This window comes from Chaetura pelagica, unplaced genomic scaffold (assembly GCF_000747805.2).
Source record: "Chaetura pelagica isolate M959 unplaced genomic scaffold, ChaPel_1.0 scaffold449, whole genome shotgun sequence".
NCBI lineage: Eukaryota > Metazoa > Chordata > Aves > Apodiformes > Apodidae > Chaetura > Chaetura pelagica.
Genome location: NW_009954418.1, coordinates 6,756 through 28,673, shown reverse-complemented (window position 1 = coordinate 28,673; position 21,918 = coordinate 6,756). Strand labels below are relative to the sequence as shown.

General features: G+C 38.8%; 1 protein-coding gene across 1 annotated transcript in view; it reads left to right on the top strand.

Moving 5' to 3' along the window:
- Positions 1-21,418, top strand: part of SLC12A4 (solute carrier family 12 (potassium/chloride transporter), member 4) — a 30,846-nt gene extending 9,428 nt beyond the window's left edge. Inside the window, exons 4-24 of the mRNA XM_010004418.1 lie at positions 1,981-2,127; positions 2,687-2,741; positions 3,067-3,197; positions 3,632-3,873; positions 5,702-5,916; positions 6,753-6,917; positions 7,001-7,099; positions 9,152-9,209; positions 9,706-9,880; positions 10,212-10,330; positions 10,808-10,906; positions 11,253-11,372; positions 12,100-12,204; positions 13,178-13,346; positions 14,401-14,596; positions 15,248-15,417; positions 15,585-15,716; positions 15,816-15,923; positions 16,726-16,910; positions 19,643-19,776; positions 20,255-21,418. Coding sequence (XP_010002720.1) covers positions 1,981-2,127; positions 2,687-2,741; positions 3,067-3,197; positions 3,632-3,873; positions 5,702-5,916; positions 6,753-6,917; positions 7,001-7,099; positions 9,152-9,209; positions 9,706-9,880; positions 10,212-10,330; positions 10,808-10,906; positions 11,253-11,372; positions 12,100-12,204; positions 13,178-13,346; positions 14,401-14,596; positions 15,248-15,417; positions 15,585-15,716; positions 15,816-15,923; positions 16,726-16,910; positions 19,643-19,776; positions 20,255-20,346 — 2,916 coding nt within the window. The 3' untranslated portion in view covers positions 20,347-21,418. The remainder of the gene's footprint in view (positions 1-1,980; positions 2,128-2,686; positions 2,742-3,066; positions 3,198-3,631; positions 3,874-5,701; positions 5,917-6,752; positions 6,918-7,000; positions 7,100-9,151; positions 9,210-9,705; positions 9,881-10,211; positions 10,331-10,807; positions 10,907-11,252; positions 11,373-12,099; positions 12,205-13,177; positions 13,347-14,400; positions 14,597-15,247; positions 15,418-15,584; positions 15,717-15,815; positions 15,924-16,725; positions 16,911-19,642; positions 19,777-20,254) is intronic.
- Positions 21,419-21,918: the final 500 nt, after the last annotated feature.

The window sequence follows — 21,918 nt, the reverse complement described above, 5'->3', positions numbered from 1 at the left end:
AAAGAGTGCCCTTCAGACTTAGATCAATATTTGTATCAATTATGTGTCTGCAGCTGATTAGAGTGAACAGAAACATGATCTGCGTCACTGAAATTAAGACTATTTTTGAGATTTTTCTCTCCCTTCTGGCTTGATCTAAACCAGCATTCTTCAAAATGTCTTTGTGCTTTATTTCCTTTATGCAGCATGGGGTTTTAAATTTTTTTCATTTGGTAGCTGTTGAGACTGAACATAACACCCTTCTTATTTTAGACTGCATTCTGTGGAGACTTCAGCACTGGTTTAGGATCACTTACTCATTACAAGATGCTAAAAGAAAGGGTCAAGTCACTGCAGATTACTGGTGTTCAATATTTGTGTGGACAAGCTAGTTTAAGTAGTATTTATGGATCATTATTTCATACCAGTTATTTTATTATTCCACAGGGTAGGAAAATCCAGAGTAAACTCTTATGCCTGAAGTACATTTAGTAATCCTCTGGCTTGGGCTTTATCTGCAGGCAGACGCTTAGTGTTTTCTAGGCTGCTCTGCTCTGCAGTACTCTCATAACTATACAAATAAAGCACAATTTCTTTTCCTCTGTGGCTGTAGTTAGCTTTTAACTTGATATGCCTAACAGGCTACCTAAGAGGGAGATGGAGGAGGTGATGAACAGCAGAGCACAGCTGTGCTGTGCTGAGGGCAGAAGATAGGCAGGAGTTGAGGAGGTGAATTCTTATGCAAAGGAAGCAGGTGTTTGAGATGTATAAAGGGAAGGATGAAAACTTGCAGGCTTTGACACTGTTTGCTCTTCAGCACAGTTTACTTTCATCTCTGGCAGGGCAGATTCCTAAAGCAGATGAGGAAATTTTGAATTGTAAGATGTGTTTGCAAATTGAAGCATTAAATTCCTTGCTTATTTTGACCTCAGGATTTTATAAACATTCAATTTTTCTAGGGTTTTGCTTTGTGTAATCAAATATCCTATTGATTTATTGTAGAAAACTACATTTTTCCACAGTGACTACAAGGCAGTAACAAAGTTTTTTACAGGCATTTTATCACTTTCAGAGTAATATGTTTGTCTTAAGTACCATTGCTTTTGATGTATGACTAATTTGTCTAGAAGGGTGCATGTTACCTATTTATTTTTGCCTTTAGTTAATGTTACATGGAGTCAAGTTTGAACAAGTGTTGTCACCTCCTTCTAATATCCTTCTCGTTCAGATGATTGTTCATGGGTTTCTTTAAATGCTGTCTATCTGTAATATGTTCTGGAATTCAGTTTTATTTATAGGAAGAAGTATAAAAAGAGATGAGCCTTTGAGAAGTTACACTCTCTATTCCCCCTATGCTTCAGAATTCTGTATAATTTTGAATACAAAAGAAAACCTCAGAGAGCAGAAGAAATGAAATATCTTGGCAGGAATCCACAGAAATTTGGTACCCTCTATTGCTTCTAGTGTCAGGTGTAGGGAGCACTTTTGCATTCCTAGAAATAAAACCCTTTTCAGTGGCATTTTGATACAATTGTTTTGAATCTTACTATCATCTGTCAATAACCACTTGGGAAAAGGAGAATTCTGCAAGATACTACATGGAATGCCAGTAATGTGCAGTTCCTATGAGGTCACATAACTAACTTGTATTTTCTCTGTCACTGTCAAACATAATTCAGAGATCTTACACAGGGTCTGCAGCACTCTGCAGGTTTCATAGATATGGTTCTACAATAAAACAAATACATGCATGTTCCATTGTTAGTAATGGGTGTTAAATGCTGAGTATAATTACTTCAAATGTAAGGATGTGATAGGGTCAGCATTTTTTGTAGAAATTAGTAGGTTTCAAATTATGATTTACTTCCTGTTTTATGGAAGTCCAGCACAGTGGTATTTGTGTGTGTCTCTCTTATGTTTCCCAGATTTCTGCCATTTGATAAACTGAAGTACTACTTTGAGTAATTCCAGTTAATGAATGTCACCTTTGTTTTTTTTCAGTCACCCAGCATGGGCACCCTGATGGGGGTCTATTTACCATGTATGCAGAATATCTTTGGGGTTATTCTCTTCCTGCGGTTGACCTGGATGGTAGGAATGGCTGGAGTTCTGCAGTCCTTCCTGATTGTATTACTTTGCTGCTGTTGTGTAAGTATATAGGTAAAATAATGCATGTGGCATAACCTCTGTAAACTATTGAGAAACTCAGAGGGGCTGCATTGTAGATCCATGTGTTGAGAAAAGCTAGATTTATGCTAGAAATTTCTATTATGTGATTTTTTTTTTTCCTTCCCACCTGCTGGTATTTCTGAACTGGCAAACTGTATCTGGTGCAGTCTTAAAATATGTTGTTTGTTCAGCAAACAGCTGTTTTTTGTGCCTGTCCCAGGTCATGTCTGCCTGGTTTGCTGGACTAGCCTTTGTTGGAATTTCAGCTGCACACATGGACGGACACCTGCATTCTTTTATCTTACTTTGTTTGCAGACACCCATTATTTGACCTGATAAAGCAGTGGTCATCTCTGAAGCAAAAGTCTCAACAGCCTGATGATTAAATTTCTGCTACCCTTTTTTCAGATAATGACCTGTCGAGGGAGAACAGATAAAGATATTCTATCCTATAAGCAGTGGCAGTTGCTCTATCAAGAAGTAAGTTATGTTTTGAGAAATGTTGACACAATTGCTTCCTTTTCCTTGTTTTCCTCAGACTATGCTGACAACCATATCGATGAGTGCTATTGCCACAAATGGTGTTGTTCCAGGTAAGTGTAGTTAGCAAACTTCTCATTTGTGTTTTAAAAAAAAGTTGCTATAAGCTGTTAACATGGTTTTATTTCAGAGGAATTTGCTTAAGCCAAGATACAAAGAAGGAACTAATACCTAGTATTTTTTCCTAGTGTCATGTAGGCTAAAGTTTTAATTTATTTGGTTTTTAGTTAGCCCTGTGCTAAAAAAAAGATGATTCAATTGAACACCCCAAAAAGCAAGTACACCATGTATAATTTTGTTGTATTCTTGTTGGGAATACTTTCCAATTTATAACAATAAGTAAATAACAATTTTCCTCTCACTTTTCTTGTTTCATAGCTGGCGGCTCCTATTTCATGATATCCAGGTCATTGGGCCCCGAGTTTGGTGGGGCTGTAGGGCTGTGCTTTTATTTGGGAACAACATTTGCAGGAGCAATGTATATCCTTGGTGCCATTGAAATTTTATTGGTGAGTAGTACCAGGGTAGTCCTGCTAATGACACAAAGAGCATATAAAAAATGCTGGAGTATTCTTTCTTGTCCTGTATTCCTGTACACATTTACAGGCAGAGACCAGAACGTCTCCCGTTTCTTGGTGTACAATTCCGTACTCCTTGTGCTTCCCTTTGGAAGTAGCACATTCTGTGGGTATCCAGAATGGAGCCTCTTTTGAAAACATAGGTAGAAGTATGACTTAATCAAAGACATATGCTCATTATTGATAAAGTTGGCTCAGTTGTTCTACTGAAATAGAATGGGCCATTATCCCTTGACTTTTCCTACAAACTGAGGTTTCGTGGTGAAGAGCATGTTGCAAAATGGAAAGTGATTTAAATTTCCATCATTGCAGTGATACTGAGTTCTGTTCCAGTGTTCCTTCAGCTTGCATTCTTCTTGTTTCAGACATACATTGTGCCACAAGCAGCAATTTTTCACCCATCTGGTGCCCACGATGCCTCCAGTGCTATGCTGAACAACATGCGGGTGTATGGCACCGTGTTCCTCATCCTGATGGCTGTGGTGGTCTTTGTAGGGGTGAAATATGTTAACAAATTTGCTTCCCTCTTCTTGGCCTGCGTAGTAATATCCATACTGTCCATTTATGCTGGAGCTATCAAGTCCATCTTCGATCCACCTGAATTTCCGTGAGTAGCTTTTCTGGATGGGGGTAGTTCTGTGGAAGTTACTTAAAACTTGTGCCCAAAGCTCCCTTTTTTGTGAATTACGTGGGATGTTTTTAGCTGTGTGGAGGGACAGGGATAGCTTTCTGCAAGCAGAGCTCAGGGAATAGAAGTTTCTCAGGATAAAATGAATGCATTATTGTATTCTTTAACGGTTTCAGTAGAATGAAGTCTCATGGTTAGTATACAGATAAATAGAAGCTGCTATTGCTCTACTTCTTGCAAAGACAAAACCAGCATCTTAGCCTATGGCTCTTGATTTAAATTCCAGTGAGAATTTTGCTGTGTTATTTATGGCAGTCCTGCTCAGTAGGGAGCAGCTTGGCGGGTCCATATTCCCCAGGCTGATCAGAAACAATGTGCTGCCGTTGTGGTTGGAAACTGTGGCGGGGTGATGCAGCTGCTTGCTGAGAAACAGGGCATCCATCTCTTGGGAATGTGGGAGGGGTGCTGGTGGGGCCATGCAGAGGCTCCAGTGAAACTTCCCCTTGGTTTGAAATCAGAGGAGTCTGCCATATGAGCAGCTCTGCTCTGAACATAACAGGTGTTCCTTTGCACCTTGCCAGTTACACATGTAATGCTGTTTCTTAAACTCTGAGCTGCAGCAGCAACATTGTAGATGCAGGCATTTTACCAGAAATGCAAGCAGTGTTTCCTGGCACTGCTGACAGGAGATGAATGGAATGGAAATGGAGAAGTTGAGTCTGCATAATTATTCACATCTTAAAATGTTGTGACCATAACTAAGTCCTTGCAGCCCTCAAGTGCTCCCTTTAGATATTCAGGGCCCAATGATTATAATGGTTTACAACAGTGGCAGGTTTACAGCAGTAAAAATAAAACAGTGTCTTTACCTCCCCCTCATTATCTCTTGGATTGTTCTTGAATGTTCTCCCTGTCTTTCTTCCTTGGGCTGTGTTTCTTTTGCTAAAGTAACTAGATAAGTGTATTTATTTTTAGTTCTGAAGGGAAAGGCTTCTCTGAAGTTACAGTTCACATGCCTGCAAACCCTGAAGAAATGGCCTTGTCTCTTTAGCTTTCCTGGCTTCTGTGCTTGATGAGACCTGTGAAACAATATTAAAATGGAAGAAAAAATACATTTATATTATTTTTCTGTGGTGGTTTTCTGGCACTGGGAAGAGAAATGGAATGAACTGGCTGCCACAGCAAGCTGTTGTGTTGTATCACCATGTTGTGTGGAGCCATTCTTTGAGAATTGGATTAAAAATTTTCAGTGCTTCAATAAACTATTTGTGGTTAAGTGGAACACAACAGGCACCTGGAGGATTATAGCAATTATGCATAGCATCTTCTGACAAGAACCACCCTTGCATGTTGTGATTCAAATGCATGTTCTGAATTCTGAAACTAAAATGTCAGGGATCATTTGAGTGTTACTGTACAGAAAATGGGATAATGTGATTACAAATATCTTCAGATATTCTAAATATCTAGTAATTTCAGTGCTACTATTCTTTAGATCTCTTCACTGAAAACCAAGATGTTGCTTAACCTGTCCCTTTCATTGTTTAAAGTAATTGTACCAAATTGAATAAATCACACTGATGTAGCTTTTTATATCTCTTGCAAAAAGTAGCTTTATATTTCTGACCCTTAAAGGGAACAGATACACAGTCTTTGTCCTGCTACCACCATCTTCTTGAAGCTGAGGAATGATGTAGCAGACTAGAGCCACTTGAAATTCCATGACAGGAAAGAAGAACTAGGGGAAGGGCAGATTTCACTTTCCCGGTACCATATAATAACACTGTTTTTCATGTTTCCTGCCCAGGATTTGCATGTTGGGCAACAGGACTTTGTCAAGAGATCAGTTTGATGTATGTGCCAAAACCATAGTCAAGGATAACATCACTGTGGCCTCTAAGCTTTGGGAGCTCTTCTGCCACACTACAAACTTAACCACCGAGAACTGTGATGAATATTTCCTAATGAACAATGTCTCTGAAATAGCAGGAATTCCAGGAGTTGCTAGTGGTATTTTAAAAGGTATGACAGATATTTTTTATTTTTTTTTTTCCCCTTGAAAGAGGAGGTTTCCTGAGCAGTTGAAATGGGTTGAGCTGCTCCCTGCTAGTTAAAAAAGAGGGACTGAAATAATGTAAATATAGCGAAGAAAATGACCTTCAAGCAAACCAAGTCTTACAATCTCTGAAAAGAGTAGATGGCACTTTTCTCCTGATACACTACTTGTCTGCTGAAAATTGATGCATATCTCATAATTTCAGCAGAAAGTCAGCTATAATTATATGCTATGCTAACAGGAGTAAGGTGTTAAATTTTTTCAGAACTGTGCAGCTATAACTGTTATGCACAGGTTAAGATTATGTCCTGAAATATAAGAATACTCATATAAAAAGTGTGCTTTCTTCTTTGCCTGCTCCTGAATATAATGTCATTGAAAAGTGTTCATTATTGAAATTAACTCCACAGAACAGTTCAAATCCCAGCCACATAAGTCTGTAATTCTTCCACTGTCTAAGAAAACTCATATCCTATGAGCTGTTCATATTGCTACTCTGGGTGGGTATGGTGGTTCTTAAAAAATATTCAGTGTTTCTTGGGGTTAAAATAGGTGTGAGGCTAAAAGAATGTTACATTTAGTAATATTAAAAGATAAAATGTGTTTAGACTTCTGTAGGCTATTCATACATATTGTTTTAGTTACAGATTCCCTTTTTTTCTTTCATGTAACTTGTATAGGTCTTAATTTGTGTTGATCACTGAGCTGCATTTGTAATCTTCAGTTATAGTTCCATTATAATAAGAAAAGGTTTGAACTGAAACATGCTTTTCTTTTCTGTGGTGTGATAATAACATTGAAGACAACCTATGGAGCAATTATTTGGAGAAAGGAGAGATACTGGAGAAAGCACATCACCCATCTGTTGATGTAGCAGGCCAGAAGAACAACCTTCATCTATATGTGCTTTCAGATATAGCTACTTCGTTCATGGTGCTGGTTGGCATCTTCTTCCCTTCAGTGACTGGTGAGAATACTGGGATGAGAGGTTATCTTAGGTCTCTGAGCTCTCTTCTCTCCCTTGATCTTACATCCAAAATGTGTTTTCAGGTATCATGGCTGGTTCAAACAGGTCAGGGGACCTCAAAGATGCACAGAAATCCATTCCCGTTGGAACAATTCTTGCCATTGTCACTACATCACTAGTCTGTATCCTTTTAAAATTGATGGAGCCCTGGCATGATGAAGGTCACTGAGATGAATGAGTGTATCTGATTTGTGGAACTGCTATCAGGTGCCTGAATTATCAGTGTGAGTATGGTTGGTCAGTAGGAAATAAAAACAGTCCTTGAGTTGAAGGCATCAGAATTATTAACCTGTTGTTTTCCATTCCTTTTTTCATGTTTAGTTTTTTTGTGTATTCTTTTGCATTTCTGTTGTTTTAGTTTGCCACTCAGAGGTCTGTAGTTTTTCAGGCTGGTAGAATACAGGTATATGTTTCTTTTAGGATTCAGTGGACCAGTAAGATGAGGGAAGGCTTTAAATGAGAAATATTATAAATTTTAATTCTTTCGATTAAAAAAAAAAAAAGTGCCTTTTAGTTGGACATTAAGTGTTACAGGTTTCCTTGAATGTTTTAGGGAAATATAAGGCTGCAGTTAGAAATTAAACTAGTTGTTCCCCAAGTGTGGGTTGTGGTTTTTTGGGGCTTTTTTGAGGGGGAAGGGGAAAGAAGGTTCATGTGGAGACTCAGCTGCTCACTGTTTCCAATGAATTAATGTATTTATTTTGAAGTCAGTTAAGATCATCTTACATCAGCTTACAGGACTGTATTATTTGTAACACTTTCATCTGATGCAATGCTTTTCTGTGATTCTTGAATGCATCCCCAGCTGGCAGGTGTGGAAGTGTTACAAACCCTGCTCAGTAGTGAGCTCCACTTAGCTGTGAATGACTCGTTGTTTCCTGCCTGTTTCCACTGAGACTGGAGATCTTAATTTACAGGATGTGAGGATGTTCCTCATACCAGATTTCAGGGCACTGAGTTCAGAGGAGCAGCTTCTGCTCCAGCTGAAATTGACAGGTTTTGTGTGTGGTTAAACTCTTCAGGGTTTAGGACCACAGGAGCTTTGCTTGGGAAAGACTACCTTTATCTCTTCTTTCCTGCTAGGGAAGAGATGATGCCAAGGTCTTTCAGCTTCATCTAGCTGTTGGTATCCTCAATTACAATTTGTCAATGTAGGAGATGAAAAAGAAGGTGCAAAAGGCAACTAATATGAGCAAGGACTTCAAAACTTCTTTGTAAGAGCTTTCTGAATAAATCCCACCCAAAGGGCAGCTGGCTGGGGTGGGAAAATTCCTGAAAATTCCACTGTTTCAAACCTGTTTTTTCCAAACCTTGCTTAACTGTTAATCACAATCCCAGCTCATTTGTCCCAGCTTCTTAGGAGTGCAGTTTGTACCAGATGATGCTTTGGGAACACACCATGCACCAAGAAGTCTGCATTTCCTATTAATGTAATGACTGTTAAAACAGGTCACAGAAGTAAATCCCAGCTCCAGTGTTAAAATATTTGCTGCTCAAGATTTTTTCCGTGGTCGGTCACTGTCTATGTAGATGTTCATACGCCACCCAGTGGAGAGTTTACACCGTGACTTGTAGGAGTGATCAATCTCTCCCCTCGTTGTATTTTAGAATTGCATTTCAGGGGTAGAGGGTAGAGTTTAGGGTTTGATTATTCCTGTAAACTTAAATCATAAGAGCAAGGCTTCACTGGGATTCCAGTTCCAAATAAACTGAAGTATTCTGTACTCCTTAATGCAGAACTGATACAGTTTAATAACAAACTCAAAATTCCACCTGAGACCACAGGAATGAGTAAGTGCAAGGTAATGGTTTGCTAAATGTTCAAAATATCTTCAGACACCAGAGAAGGAGAGAGAAAAATATATTTTAATATCTGTTTTCTTCTAGACTAGCAGATTAAATTGACATTTACATAAAAAATTAGTGTATTTGAAGTTATCTCCTCTATCATAACATTTGAAACTATCTTCTTTAAAAATGGAAAATTACAATAGTATCAGAAGGTATATATGAGTAGTGAGACATTAATTTACTCATTCTTACTTAGGGAGATGTGGCAGGGCAAATGCCATAGGACAGAGGCTCATATTCAACTTCGCACGGTACTTTCTGTGGTCATTTTCATCTACCATGCCTAAATAAATGCCATTTCCTTAACACACTCTGTACTCCAGACTTCAGTTGTGTATTGCTGTTTGGAGCCTGCATAGAAGGTGTAGTCCTGAGAGATAAGTAAGTTTCATTGCGTAATGCTCTCCTTTCTTTTTTTGTGTGTTCTTTCCTGTTTCAGCCCCTTGCCCCTGCCCTTTTTTCTTGGCTTATACTTCTGGGTGCCATTTAGACCATATTTGTATGTAAATTGTAAACAACATTTTGGGAATCTTCTCATATTTGATTTGATATTTTCTGGCACAGCTCCCTCAGATTTTCTGTCCTGTCTCTTAAGTTCTGCATCTTTTTAGGTGAAAGTGGAAATTAATGTTGTGATAATAACTTAAGAGCTTTTTGATATATAATAAAAATAAAGTTTTTGAATTGTTGAAATTGGGCTGCAGGCTCTTCCTTTCTATGTATCAAAAAAACCCTCAGATTGATTACTACTTTCTGTATTTCCCAATCAAGAAAATACATAATATTTAATATATGTTTAAACATATTTTTTTAAAAAAAGGCCAAATGTATGAAAATACTTGTTTGGCTATGACTGTCTTGTTGTTCCTCTCTGCAGGTTCGGTGATGCAGTGAACAAGAACTTAGTAGTGGGCACCCTTTCATGGCCCTCTCCATGGGTCATTGTGATAGGATCCTTCTTCTCCACCTGTGGAGCAGGTTTACAGAGCCTTACTGGAGCCCCCAGACTGCTACAGGCCATAGCAAAGGACAACATCATTCCTTTCCTCTGGGTTTGTACCTGTTAAAATAAAAAGGCGTTCTGTGCACACTAACTAAGCAGACTTTGTGCTCTTGGAAATCAGATTTATTTTCCATAGTTTGCCCAACACTGAAGTGAAGGTCAATATTTTTTATTTTAATGCTTGTTTTCTTTTGTTAAAAGCTAGGAATATTTTTAAAAGAGTTTGATTAGACATATATTTCATGAAGAAATGTATTAGAAAGCCATTGGAATAACTTGACTCCTTGCTCTAAAGAAAAATGTGTAGGAAAATTACTTTTTTTTTTAAATGATTATGACCTTATGAAGTACTTATATGCTTAATGTTTCTGTTTCTTCAGGTTTTTGGTCATGGAAAAGCAAATGGTGAACCAACATGGGCTCTTCTGTTAACAGCCTTGATTGCTGAGCTGGGGATCCTTATTGCTTCGCTTGACATGGTGGCTCCAATTCTCTCCATGTAAGAAACATGCTGGTTGCTATTTAAGGAGGGAGGGAAAAAAACCAATTGATACTGTAAATCTGCTGATTTGTCTTTCAGAGTTGTATCTTACACCAATACAGCAAATTACTGGAGCCTGAGTTCTGCTTGTATTTTTTCTATGAAATCTGTGACTTCAGGCCCTGCATAACATGCTTCTGCTCTGGACTATTCTGTGAATAAATACGGTCTTAGTATAGATGGGTTGTTATTTTCTTAGGGAAAATGTTATTTTTATCACAGGACAAAGGTAGGGTTGATTTTATGAATAGCTCTAACTTGCTGCAATTAAAAAACACTTCTAACTGCTTTATACTGATAGCTCAGGTGAATAAAAATCAGAGGGATAGTCACATATAATAGGATATTTTGACTGTAATTAATCCCTGTGATTATAATATGTGCCAGAATCTATAAATGTATGTGCTAAAGTTTTGTTCTCTTTTGCCTCTGCAGGTTTTTCTTGATGTGTTACCTCTTTGTTAATTTGGCATGTGCAGTACAGACACTTCTTAGGACTCCAAACTGGCGGCCCCGATTTAAATACTATCACTGGTAAGCAAGACCCAGCACTCTCATGGCTTACCTGCAGCCTGGGATTGGGAAGAACCCTCTCCACAAGATTTGTGGGCCTGTTTTATATCTCTGCATATCAGTTCTAGAGAAGAGTACACAGACAGAATATTCATAGTGGACCAGACCCAGATATTTAATGGCATGAGAGTTTAATTCCAACAACAGGACATTAAAACTGCTGGGGACTGGGGGCATACACTGGAAGCTTTACTTTCACTGCCGGTTCAGAATAGACAATTTAAAGAAAAAATAGCAAGAGAATAATTCACTTGTTTTTAAGCTTTCCTACCCCACTACTTAATAATATCTTTGCTTTTTGTTTTAGGGCCCTCTCATTTTTAGGCATGAGCATTTGCCTGGCACTGATGTTCATTTCATCTTGGTATTATGCTTTGGTAGCTATGCTTATTGCAGGCATGATTTACAAGTACATTGAATACCAGGGGTAAGTATTAACTTCATAAAAGGGTAGGGAGGAGGTTGGGTCTATTTTTTGTGAATTATCTCTAGCATTCACATTTGCAGAGGAACTGTCCAGAGATAGGACTTAAAGGGCTTCCCTTATTAGTTGATTTTTTTCATTGTTTTACTGTGTCAGTGCTAAACAAAAGCCCCTGAAGTGCTGTGTTGTTAAGCCTCTAAAGGTGTTTGGTGAAACTTCAGAGTCACAGCAAGGAGAAACCCTGGTTGGGTTGTGTCCTGTCACATGTAATTACTCCAGGCCCAGCATACCTGAAGGCAGCCATCTTATTCCAGTTTATCTGGTAAAAAGGTCTGTAGAACAGTCCTTGAAAAGCTCAATCTGCAAGTTAGGTTGCCTGAGATGGAGTCAGGCTATAGGATGGCTGTACAACTTCATTTTAACAAATCAGGTATTGAAAATGCCTGATGCTTGTTTATGCTTGAGAAGCATACTCTGCAGTGGAGTGTTCATTACACGTTAAACACAGAAGGGTGGTGATGTGGTATAAATTTGACTGAAAGATTTGCATTTCTCTCATGTGATACATGGTAAGCATCACATACATGCATGTGCAAATGGTAAATATACATATGATGCATGCACATGATTAAACTCATTGCAAGGTAATAATTTCTCTATAGCATGGCTGTAAGTGTGCAATTAAATGCTCATTAAACCATTTATTGGCTAAATTGTGTGTTCCTCACAGTGCAGAGAAGGAATGGGGTGACGGCATCCGAGGTCTCTCTCTCAGTGCCGCAAGATATGCCTTGCTCAGACTGGAGGAGGGCCCTCCACACACAAAGAACTGGAGGTACTCATTTTAGACTAATAAAGTGCACTGTCATGATTTACTTAGGGATTTAAACTGGACTCCCAAGCAAGATACTTTTGATCTGTGTGAATGAATTTAAATGGCCAGAATATAAATAAAATAGGAAGTGTTGAGTCTGTGGTAAGATGTCCTGTCATTGCCCGAGCCTGGCTGTGTGGGCCCTTCCTGTCAGATCCTTTGGATCTTTCATCAGGCTTGGAATCAGTGAATTCAGAAGTGGAACTTGCAGAAACTGTGGAGATGTCTGAGAACAGAGGTCCAGAGGCCTGTGTCAGTTTGCAGTGGGGGGCACAAAGAAGTTCCTACTTTCATTCCAGGATTAAAAACTGAACAGTAACCAACGTTTTTCCCCCTGGCTTTGTATGTTGAAGACAGATTAAGTGAGCAAGAACCCTCCTCTCAGTTCTCCATTGCACAACTCTTAGGCTCTGAACAAGAGGACTGGAAGTCTACCAAATAGAGAGTTTTAGAAATCTCTTTATACTTGCTCAACAATAGCTTGCAACAGAAAATTAGTTAATGGATGTCCCCCTTACGGGACAGAAAGCAGGTGGGATCTGTGTTTAACTGAAAATGTTCCAAATTCCCAACTGTTTGGCACAAGTATCCAGATAGATCAGGAAGGACAGCCTTATGGTATGAACACAGCATGTGCTCTAATAGTACTTAAAAGAGCTTTGAAAATCAGCCACGTAAATAACACACTAATGTAAGCCTCTTAAGCTATGTGCGTGAATGGGTTTTGTGACTGTCAAAACAAAGCAGCAGCAGAAATCCCTCAGTGCTTCAAATCTGCTTTCAATAAAGAGAAATAAAATATTAATGAAAACAAAGAATGTACCGTTTTAGAGTTAAATGTTCAAGCACAATTACAGTGATGAGAGAGGAAGTTTATAGAAGTGTTTCTATTAAAACCTTATTAAAAATTACACTCCCTTATTTTTTTCTCCAGGCCTCAGTTGCTGGTGCTTCTGAAACTTGATGAAGATTTGCATGTCAAATACCCTAGATTATTAACGTTTGCATCTCAGCTGAAAGCTGGCAAAGGTTTGACTATCATAGGATCAGTGATCCAAGGGAATTTCTTGGAAACTTATGGAGAAGCCCAGGCTGCTGAACAGGTCAGTATCTTAAAAAAAATTCCTCTAGTGAAGAGGAGTGAAAGGGCAGATAACTTAAATCTTCATAATCATACATGGAAGAAAGCAGATCAGAAAGGTTCTGGGCTAGTTGAGCAGTACTACAGCTCTTCAGTAAGGGGCCTGCAAACATGTGTCAGCTGCCAGTTGTGCCTTTGATGTGGAAGATCAATGCTTGCAACTTGTGTAAACGTCCTTACTGCATAAAACTGTCTTCATTTATAAGAAGTAATTACTATTGAAGTTTATGTATGCTGATTAATGGAGGGAAGAGTATTCAGTTTTCTGCACATACCAAGAGACATTTCAGTAACTCTCAATAATTACAAACTTTGCAAATAGGCTGTGTTTCTTTCAGTGTGGTGATAAATTTCGTATAAAAAGCATTGAAGGATGGTCCTGAAAATTTGTTAATAAATAATTTCATCTTCCTAACTGTGTAAACAAGTCATCATAGCCTTGTTCAGGACAACACTTCTCCAGAAGCTTTTTATACAGGAAAACAGTTGCAAAGAGAACACTAATTCATAGGCCTGTGTGTTGACCAAGTTTGTTCAGTTTTTAACCACATAAAGGGGAAGGTATTCTTAAGGAATGGGGGGTTTAGTGCTTATATTTATAAGTTGAATGCGGTAACTAAGTGTTATTACCTAGAAATCTGAAAATGGAAATCCAAATGAAGTTAATTAACCTTGGGTTTAAGAAACTGAGTGTTTGAGGGTTGAAAAATGGAAAGTAAGTTAGTAACACAGATATCACTAACTGCTACTATAAATTATTATACCACAAACCAAAATACTCTTAATCTGTTAGAAATAACTATGTTTGGAAAGGAACTATGTGTGTTTTAAACAAGTATTATTCACAAATAGTGGGTATTTTCTTTTTTATTAAGGAAAGTGGATGAGCAGAACTTTGCCTTGAAATGTGATTTACTTTTGGACACATGAACCAGGAATTCACATTCTAATCCCACGATAGAGAAATACTTAGGAGTTCCTTTTAGTTGTGAGGTTTCTCCTTGTCTGTCTTGCAGACTATCAAGAATATGATGGACATTGAGAAGGTGAAAGGGTTTTGTCAAGTAGTTGTAGCCAATAAAGTTCGCGAAGGAATTGCCCACTTGATCCAGTCCTGTGGACTAGGTGGCATGAAGCATAATACTGTGGTTTTGGGATGGCCATATGGCTGGAGACAAAGTGAAGATCCGAGGTCGTGGAAGACCTTCATAGGTGAGCTTCAAAGATTCTGTGTGGTCCTTCTGAAATTGCTGTTAGTTTTTAGTCTGTTTTGTTTAGTATGGATTGTGAAGTTGCTAATTTTTCACAAAACTACTTTATGTTTGAAATAACACTTCTTGCAGGTAAAAGACTTAAGAAAGATCTTCAAATATTAATCTGGCAGCTAAAATTTATCTGTTTAATAAATGGTTAAAAAGTTATGGACTTGAGAGATAGTGTTTTTATGGCAAACTATAATTTGTTTCCTAGTCTCTGTCCTTTCACAGGTCCTAACCTACCCATCTCTCTCCACTACTGGAACTAACACTCCCCTTGTCTATATCCTGTTCTTTCCCCTATGGTCCATTCAGCTAACACAGTCAAATTAGAACAGAGCAGATGCTTTCTCCTCATACTTAGCTTTGAAGATGGCTGCTTTTATTTCACACATGAAATAGGGCTTGTGTTCCTGTGAGTCTGCTCTACCCTGGCTTTGTTGTTTGGTCTGACCTGTCTGGGCATGCCTTGCTGTACACACTTCTTTCTCATAAACACAATTACTTTTATGGTTTGCTGACATTTGCTGAGTGTCTGTATTTTTTTTAAATCATAGATGCTCTTGCAGAATTAGAGGTAACTGTCTCTTTTCCCCCTTTTGGGCAGGTACTGTTCGCTGCACAACTGCAGCCCATCTGGCTCTGCTGGTTCCCAAAAATGTGTCTTTCTACCCCAGCAACCATGAGCGTTACAATGAAGGCAACATTGACGTGTGGTGGATTGTACATGATGGAGGCATGTTGATGTTGCTTCCTTTTCTGCTCAAACAGCACAAAGTAAGGAGCTCGCCAGAGAAACCTTGTTGCCCAGCTGCTTCTGTGTGCATTAGTTTAAAGAAACAAGGTCCAGTAGTGGAGCCTGCATTGATATATTGATAAGTTTCTGTTTCATATAGCAAATGATTAGTGGTTCATGTACTGAGAGTTTTGTGTTCTCTCACCAGGTTTGGAGAAAATGCAAAATGAGAATTTTTACCGTAGCTCAGATGGATGACAACAGCATCCAGATGAAGAAGGACTTGGCTACTTTCCTCTATCAACTCCGAATAGAGGCAGAGGTAGAAGTGGTAGAAATGGTAAGGGATTTGAGCCCTGTTTTCACATTATGGTGCAAATGGGTGATATTTAGTTATGACTTGATTACAAGCACAATATTTTTTTTCTTATTTCTGCAGCACAATAGTGATATCTCAGCATATACTTATGAGAGAACTCTTATGATGGAGCAGAGATCTCAGATGCTGAGGCAAATGAGGCTGACAAAAACAGAGAGGGAAAGGGAGGTATGTCATTTGTGGTTGATTGCTATGGGCTGCTGAGGTGGATGACACAAAGTGTCCTCCTGGTAGTGTTTTATATAGCTGCTGCTTAAATTTAACTCCTGTGTTCTAAAGATGTAAGGAAATAATTTTAGTGTAGATTTTTGTTTCCCAAATTGCATGTAGTCACTGAATGGCCTGGCTATGCTTGCAAAACCATGCTAGAAATTGTTTTGGGAGAAACAATGGAAGTATATATGTTGTGGAACACATAAAATGTCTCTCCTTTGCAACGTAAATGATACTCGAAGACTTGAGGATGCAAGTCTCAACCCTTTCTTGACCTTGTTTTTGCTTTATGTGGGAAGTCCGGGGTTTGTCTCAATTTATAGTATATTCTGTTTTCCTACTGAAGATTTCATTCCAATTCGGACTGTTGGAACATGTAGTTTTAAAAGGAGCAGGTGATGTAATTTTTCTGCATTTATTTGTGCAACTCTTTTTTTGTTGTCAATTAGAATCATCCTTGTCTGTTGTTTCAGACCATGTCCTGATGTGAGCTGGACTACCATTTTTCCTTGTATATGTACAGGCCTCTGTTAGTCCAAATTCTCCATGCTTAAACCCATCAAAACTGTTTAAAGACAGTTTTGTATGTAAGGTTATTGGCTAGGGCAAATGCCTGGTATCAGAGCTGTCCAAAATGCTAAACTGACTGTACAAAATAAGGGATACAATGGAACAAAGTGTATTTCATGCCTTAAAAAGAACCAGAGAATGTATAATAAAGTCTGTGGGTTCACCTTGTCATTCATGTGCCTTCTAGGCTCAGCTGGTGAAGGACAGACATTCAATAGCACGTCTGGAGAGCCTCTACTCAGATGAAGAAGATGAGGGGGACCCAGTTCCTGAGAACATCCAGATGACCTGGACAAAAGAGAAATGTGACGCTGAGAAGCGGAACCGAGGCAGCGCTGTGGGAAGCTTTAGAGATCTCATCACCATTAAACCGTGAGTCTTGTCTTAAGTCAACAGCTTGTACCTCTTGGAACCGTAGATGTGCTCTGCTTTTACTATCTTTTCTCTCCTAATCCTGGGTTTAGACTTGTGCAATAAACATTAAGACCTGACTACTGAGAAGACAGCAGTTATAGCCTCCTGAGAAATCTACCCAATTAAATCTGGCACACACCCTTCAATATTTTACTTGGTAAAGTGAAATTCTAAATTGGAGCTGTTTAATCCTATTAAAGCTTTCCTCCTGTTTCCCAAATACCTCAAGAAACAACACAATTAAAAACCAGACTGATAATCTCACATTTCAATCAGATTTTTTTAAAAGACTTTTTATTTCACTATCTAATATGTATTGTGGATGTTTAACGCAGCAAGGAAGAAGCTGTGGAGATGATGAATGACTGTGAATAGAATACATGTGTTATGAAATCCTGTAAGATGGACTTGCTTTTGAAGGAGCTCTAACATGTAACAGCAGCCTTAGTACCACCACCTGTGTGCCCTTGAATAGCTAGAACTAAAGCTTTATTTGTGGCTTCGTATAAAAAGATATGAATCTCCTGTGACCTCTTTGATGTACATCTTACATGAAACATTCACCCAGTCAGGTTGCATACATGGCAAAGTTCTAGATTTTTCTTCTTAATCAGTGAGAATTCAAATCTGGTTTAGGATCAATAATACATAGTTTCTATACTGTAGACATTCTGCTGAATTTGGTGTTAACTTCCTGTACTTTTTCCTCTTCCATGCTTTCAGAGAGTGGGAAAACTTGTAAGTTTGTTACTTAACTTAGAAGTACATTAAGATGGTTGAGAGGGAAGACTTCATTTTCTCAAATAAGAGAAGGAAAACCATATGTAATTATGGAAGAAAAGGAGTTAGAGTTGAGCAGTCTTGGCAGTGGTTTTAAAGGGAAGCAGGATTAGCCACTTAAGCTAAGTGTCATTATAAATAGCTTGTAACAAACTATGAGAGTTGTCCTGACAAGAACTAAGTCAGGATAAAAAACAATTCCAGGTCTAACCCTATTTTCTTAAGCAGAGTATGGACACAAGAAGTGGGAAACATTATTCATTTAGAGGAGCTCTTGTTCAACAACACTGACTGCTATGAAGTTATTTCTGGCAGTTTCTGAACACTAAACACTTTCTTACAGCCTGCACCTTCAAATCACTTGGGAGATGCCAATTTTAAATGTCACTTTAGAGGATACCAAACCTTTAGTTTAGTCAAAAACTATTCAAAAACTATACATAGTTAATAACAGCATACTGTTTCTGGTGCTCTTTTTTTCCTCACTTCCTGTAAACATAATCTGGCCTCTCTGCTGTCCCTGGCTTTCTGAAACTGACAAGAGTGATACGTTGAAGACAGAGGATGTCCTTGCTCTAAATGAAATAATAACATGAAATAACAGAGAAGTAATTTGAAATGTATAAATTGTATTATTAGTATAATAAACATTCTTACTATTGCATCTTCTATTTTTTGTCTATATAAAACACTTCATTGCAAACCTAAATACTCAAGAGGAGCGGCAAGGTCATTGAAGACTTTCACTCATCAGTTGTAAAGCAGAATAAAAAACCCCTATACATTCATATTTGATTTGTTGCTAATACAGCTTGTTTTTAATATACTAAAATGAAGAGAAAAAGGCAAGTGGAAATCCTCAAAGCTGCAAATATATCCTCCCATTGATAAGTCTATTTCTGTATTGTTTTTCCTTTTACACTACCAAAATAATGCTTGATTTCCTGTAGGAAGGAAACATTCCCTGGCTCAGATTCCCTGAAGAATATTCTCCAGTTCTGTTCCTGCATGAATTGGTGTTATTTTGTGATGATATATTCTGAATAATGAATCCTGTTACCTCTGTTAGCCTGGATCCTTAAGGAGGAGAGGTTTATGAGATCATGCAGCATCTGTTGTCTTCTCTCCCCTAACTTTGGAACCAAGTGGCTACTCAAATTTGAAAGCATGATTGAGACTTTAAAGATACTCGGGTCATAAGTGTTTCTTGTAAACAGCCAGGCAGAGAGGTTGATTAGTGCCCAACTGAAGGAAAGGTTAAAATCCTTATTATACACCAAAAAAGCTCCATAAGCAGGCACATGTCCAGCCATTTATTGCCAGGCTGCATTCCAGCCTACACATCTATAGGAAACTAGGCTTTCTCTGGTTATGCCAACTGCTGTTCAGCACAAAAAGACAAGTGCACTCATGGGATGTATGGACTGAGTGCAATGGTACCTGTCTCCTACTTGGCTCCAGTGGGCCTCTGAGAAAGTTGCCTGATACTGCATCTGGAGACATGCATAGTCTGTGCTGTCATGGGAGTGAGGGATCTGGAGAAAGTTGCCAGAAGCTGAGGGGAAGAGGGCTCTGCAGACTCAAGTGTCCATGGACAGTGCGCACATGAAGCAAGTCCCCTTGTGCAAGTCTTATGCAAGGCTGGAGCATCTTTATAAAATGTGCTTCTTGAAAAGCAATTTAACTTCATACACTGGACACTTGACTCCAGGGATCTTAAAACAATGGACCAGCTGTACCTGAAGAACTCTTTTGTATCTTCCTCATTAAGTCTGGAAAAATTTACTGTGTTGAGTTGACATTTAACAGGGTATTTAGGAGATCCGAGGTATGCTTTTAATGACCTTTTAAATCATTCAGTTTTCAGAAGCAGGTTTCTAACAGCAAGTCTCAATGTGCTTCTTTTACAGGAACCAGTCTAATGTCCGAAGAATGCACACAGCAGTGAAGCTAAATGAAGTAATTGTAAATAGATCCCATGATGCCAGACTTGTTCTCCTCAACATGCCTGGTCCTCCAAAGAATACTGATGGTGATGAGAACTGTATCCTTTCAGGCAAGGCCTGGTCCACATGGAAGCTCTTCCTTAAATCTGTGCTCTTGATTTTGTTTTGCAACAAATGCTCTCAAGCTGCAATATGTGATAAAGTGTCTACTGACTGGAGGGTACTGGCTTGTGGCTGTTAATGTAGTAAGCACTTAAAGCAGAAGCTGCCACTGGTTGCTCTGGAAGCCTTGTAGGACTAGAGCACAGCTAGCAAGCCTGTTGGCTCCACAGTTAGTTCTGTCCATAGCTGCTCTTCAGCCTTGGTTTGTACCACTAAATCAGCAAGCCTTTCACTGGCCTGTGCCAAAAAACATATGTCACAAGGCACAAACCAACTTATTTTCTGGTCTTGTCTCACAGAGAATGCCCCTGCAGCCTCCCTGCTACCCAAGCATTGCCTCATAAGCCCCACACAGAAGATGATCGCTGTGTTTTGGTTTTGATATTTGTTTTGTCCTTGACTTCACCAAAACAGACATGGAATTCCTGGAAGTCTTGACTGAGGGTCTGGAGAGAGTACTGCTTGTTAGAGGAGGCGGCCGAGAAGTCATCACAATTTACTCCTGATTAATTAAAAGCTTCTAATGCTGCTCTTCATTTACCTTCTTGGCGATAACAGACATTCCAGTTTTAAATGGAGAAGAAAAAAGGTCTTTTGCCTAACTTTCTCCTCATCCAGTCCTGTTCATTGTCTTTCCATTTGCAACATACATATCTTTTGGGATTGCAGTATTGTCACACCATCCGATTAGCAACATAAATTAATTGTGAAGCTGCCACATTATTCAGTTTCTGCTTTGGTACTTCAGCATTTGTGCATGTAGTTTAACACTAAACTTATTTTTAGTCAGCACTGCTATGTGCACTATTTTTAGTAACTGTATGTAAAGTTAGGACATGAAAGCCAGTTACTGTAAAAAGATTTTAAAAGCTTTTTATATTAGGTTTGGGGAATAGAATTACATTATATAGCAGCTAGTTTCTGCTGAAGTTCAGATATAAAGCATTTTCTAAAGAGCACACTAAATTGTGAGAATGAACTGAAAAAGCTTATGTTTTTCTGGGTTTACTTCCAGAACTAAACTTGCAGTATTGGATAAGAATTTATACTTTTAATACATTTATTGATAGAGATTTAAATAAATTATGTTGATATAGTTGAAAATATGTATGTAGCTTGCTACACATCGTGTTGCTTCCGAGACTTGAGGTTCTGTGAGGCCAGATCCCTATTTATTTTTGTATTTATTTGTCAGAAATATTGGATATGCAGATGCAGACCATTTAGGATAACAGATCTCACAATAAATTTTGAACTGTCAGTGGGTTGGAGGACCAGTTGTGTGCAGTTCTTCCATACTTCAAATTTTTTGCAGACCATCCATCAAAGTACTTTGAGCATGTTGGAGCCCTGTCTGTAGAGCCAGGTGCTATGCTGCACGCACAGCCGTGGGATTACCCTTGCACAAGTACAGGGGACCTGCTGCTTCATTGTATGCTTCATGCCCTTAGAGGAAAAAGAAGAAAAGAAGACCTATATAAACCAATAAGTCTCTGGAGATTTTATCAAGCCCGTTGAGTTGTACTTTATGTACAGAACATTCGTATTTTTTCAATAAAATGTTGCATACATTTTGAACCTATTCTCTGTTCTGTGTGCTGTGGTGAATCACGTAGGAAAAACCCCACCTGTTCTTCCCTGGGCAGAGCTGCTTTGCTCTGGCTGCAGCACATCAGCACCCGTGGATCCAGCCTGAGGGGGCAAGGTGGGGGTGCCACATGGTCTGCACTGTGGAGCTGCTAGCTTAGACTTTAATGCAGCCTGGTGGTGTGTCTTAAGTGGGTAAAGGCTCCTGGGTCTGGAGTCTCCTTGTGCAAGAGCCTGGGAGAACTCTAACCCCACAGTATGTAATCCATTATTTCAGGCTCTCTGGGAAAGCAGTAATCCTGTACAAGAGAGACGTGGGAGCTGACCTCTGTGGGATGCATTAGTAGCATGGGAAGGTGGGGATTGATAATATTTCTCTGACCCAGGTGCTCTTGCTAGTTGGAATATTAGTTTTGTTAACCGTGTTGGGATAGTGCTCCTCTTTGTTTCACTGATAATGGCATGACAATTTGTGAGAGACATCTGAGAGG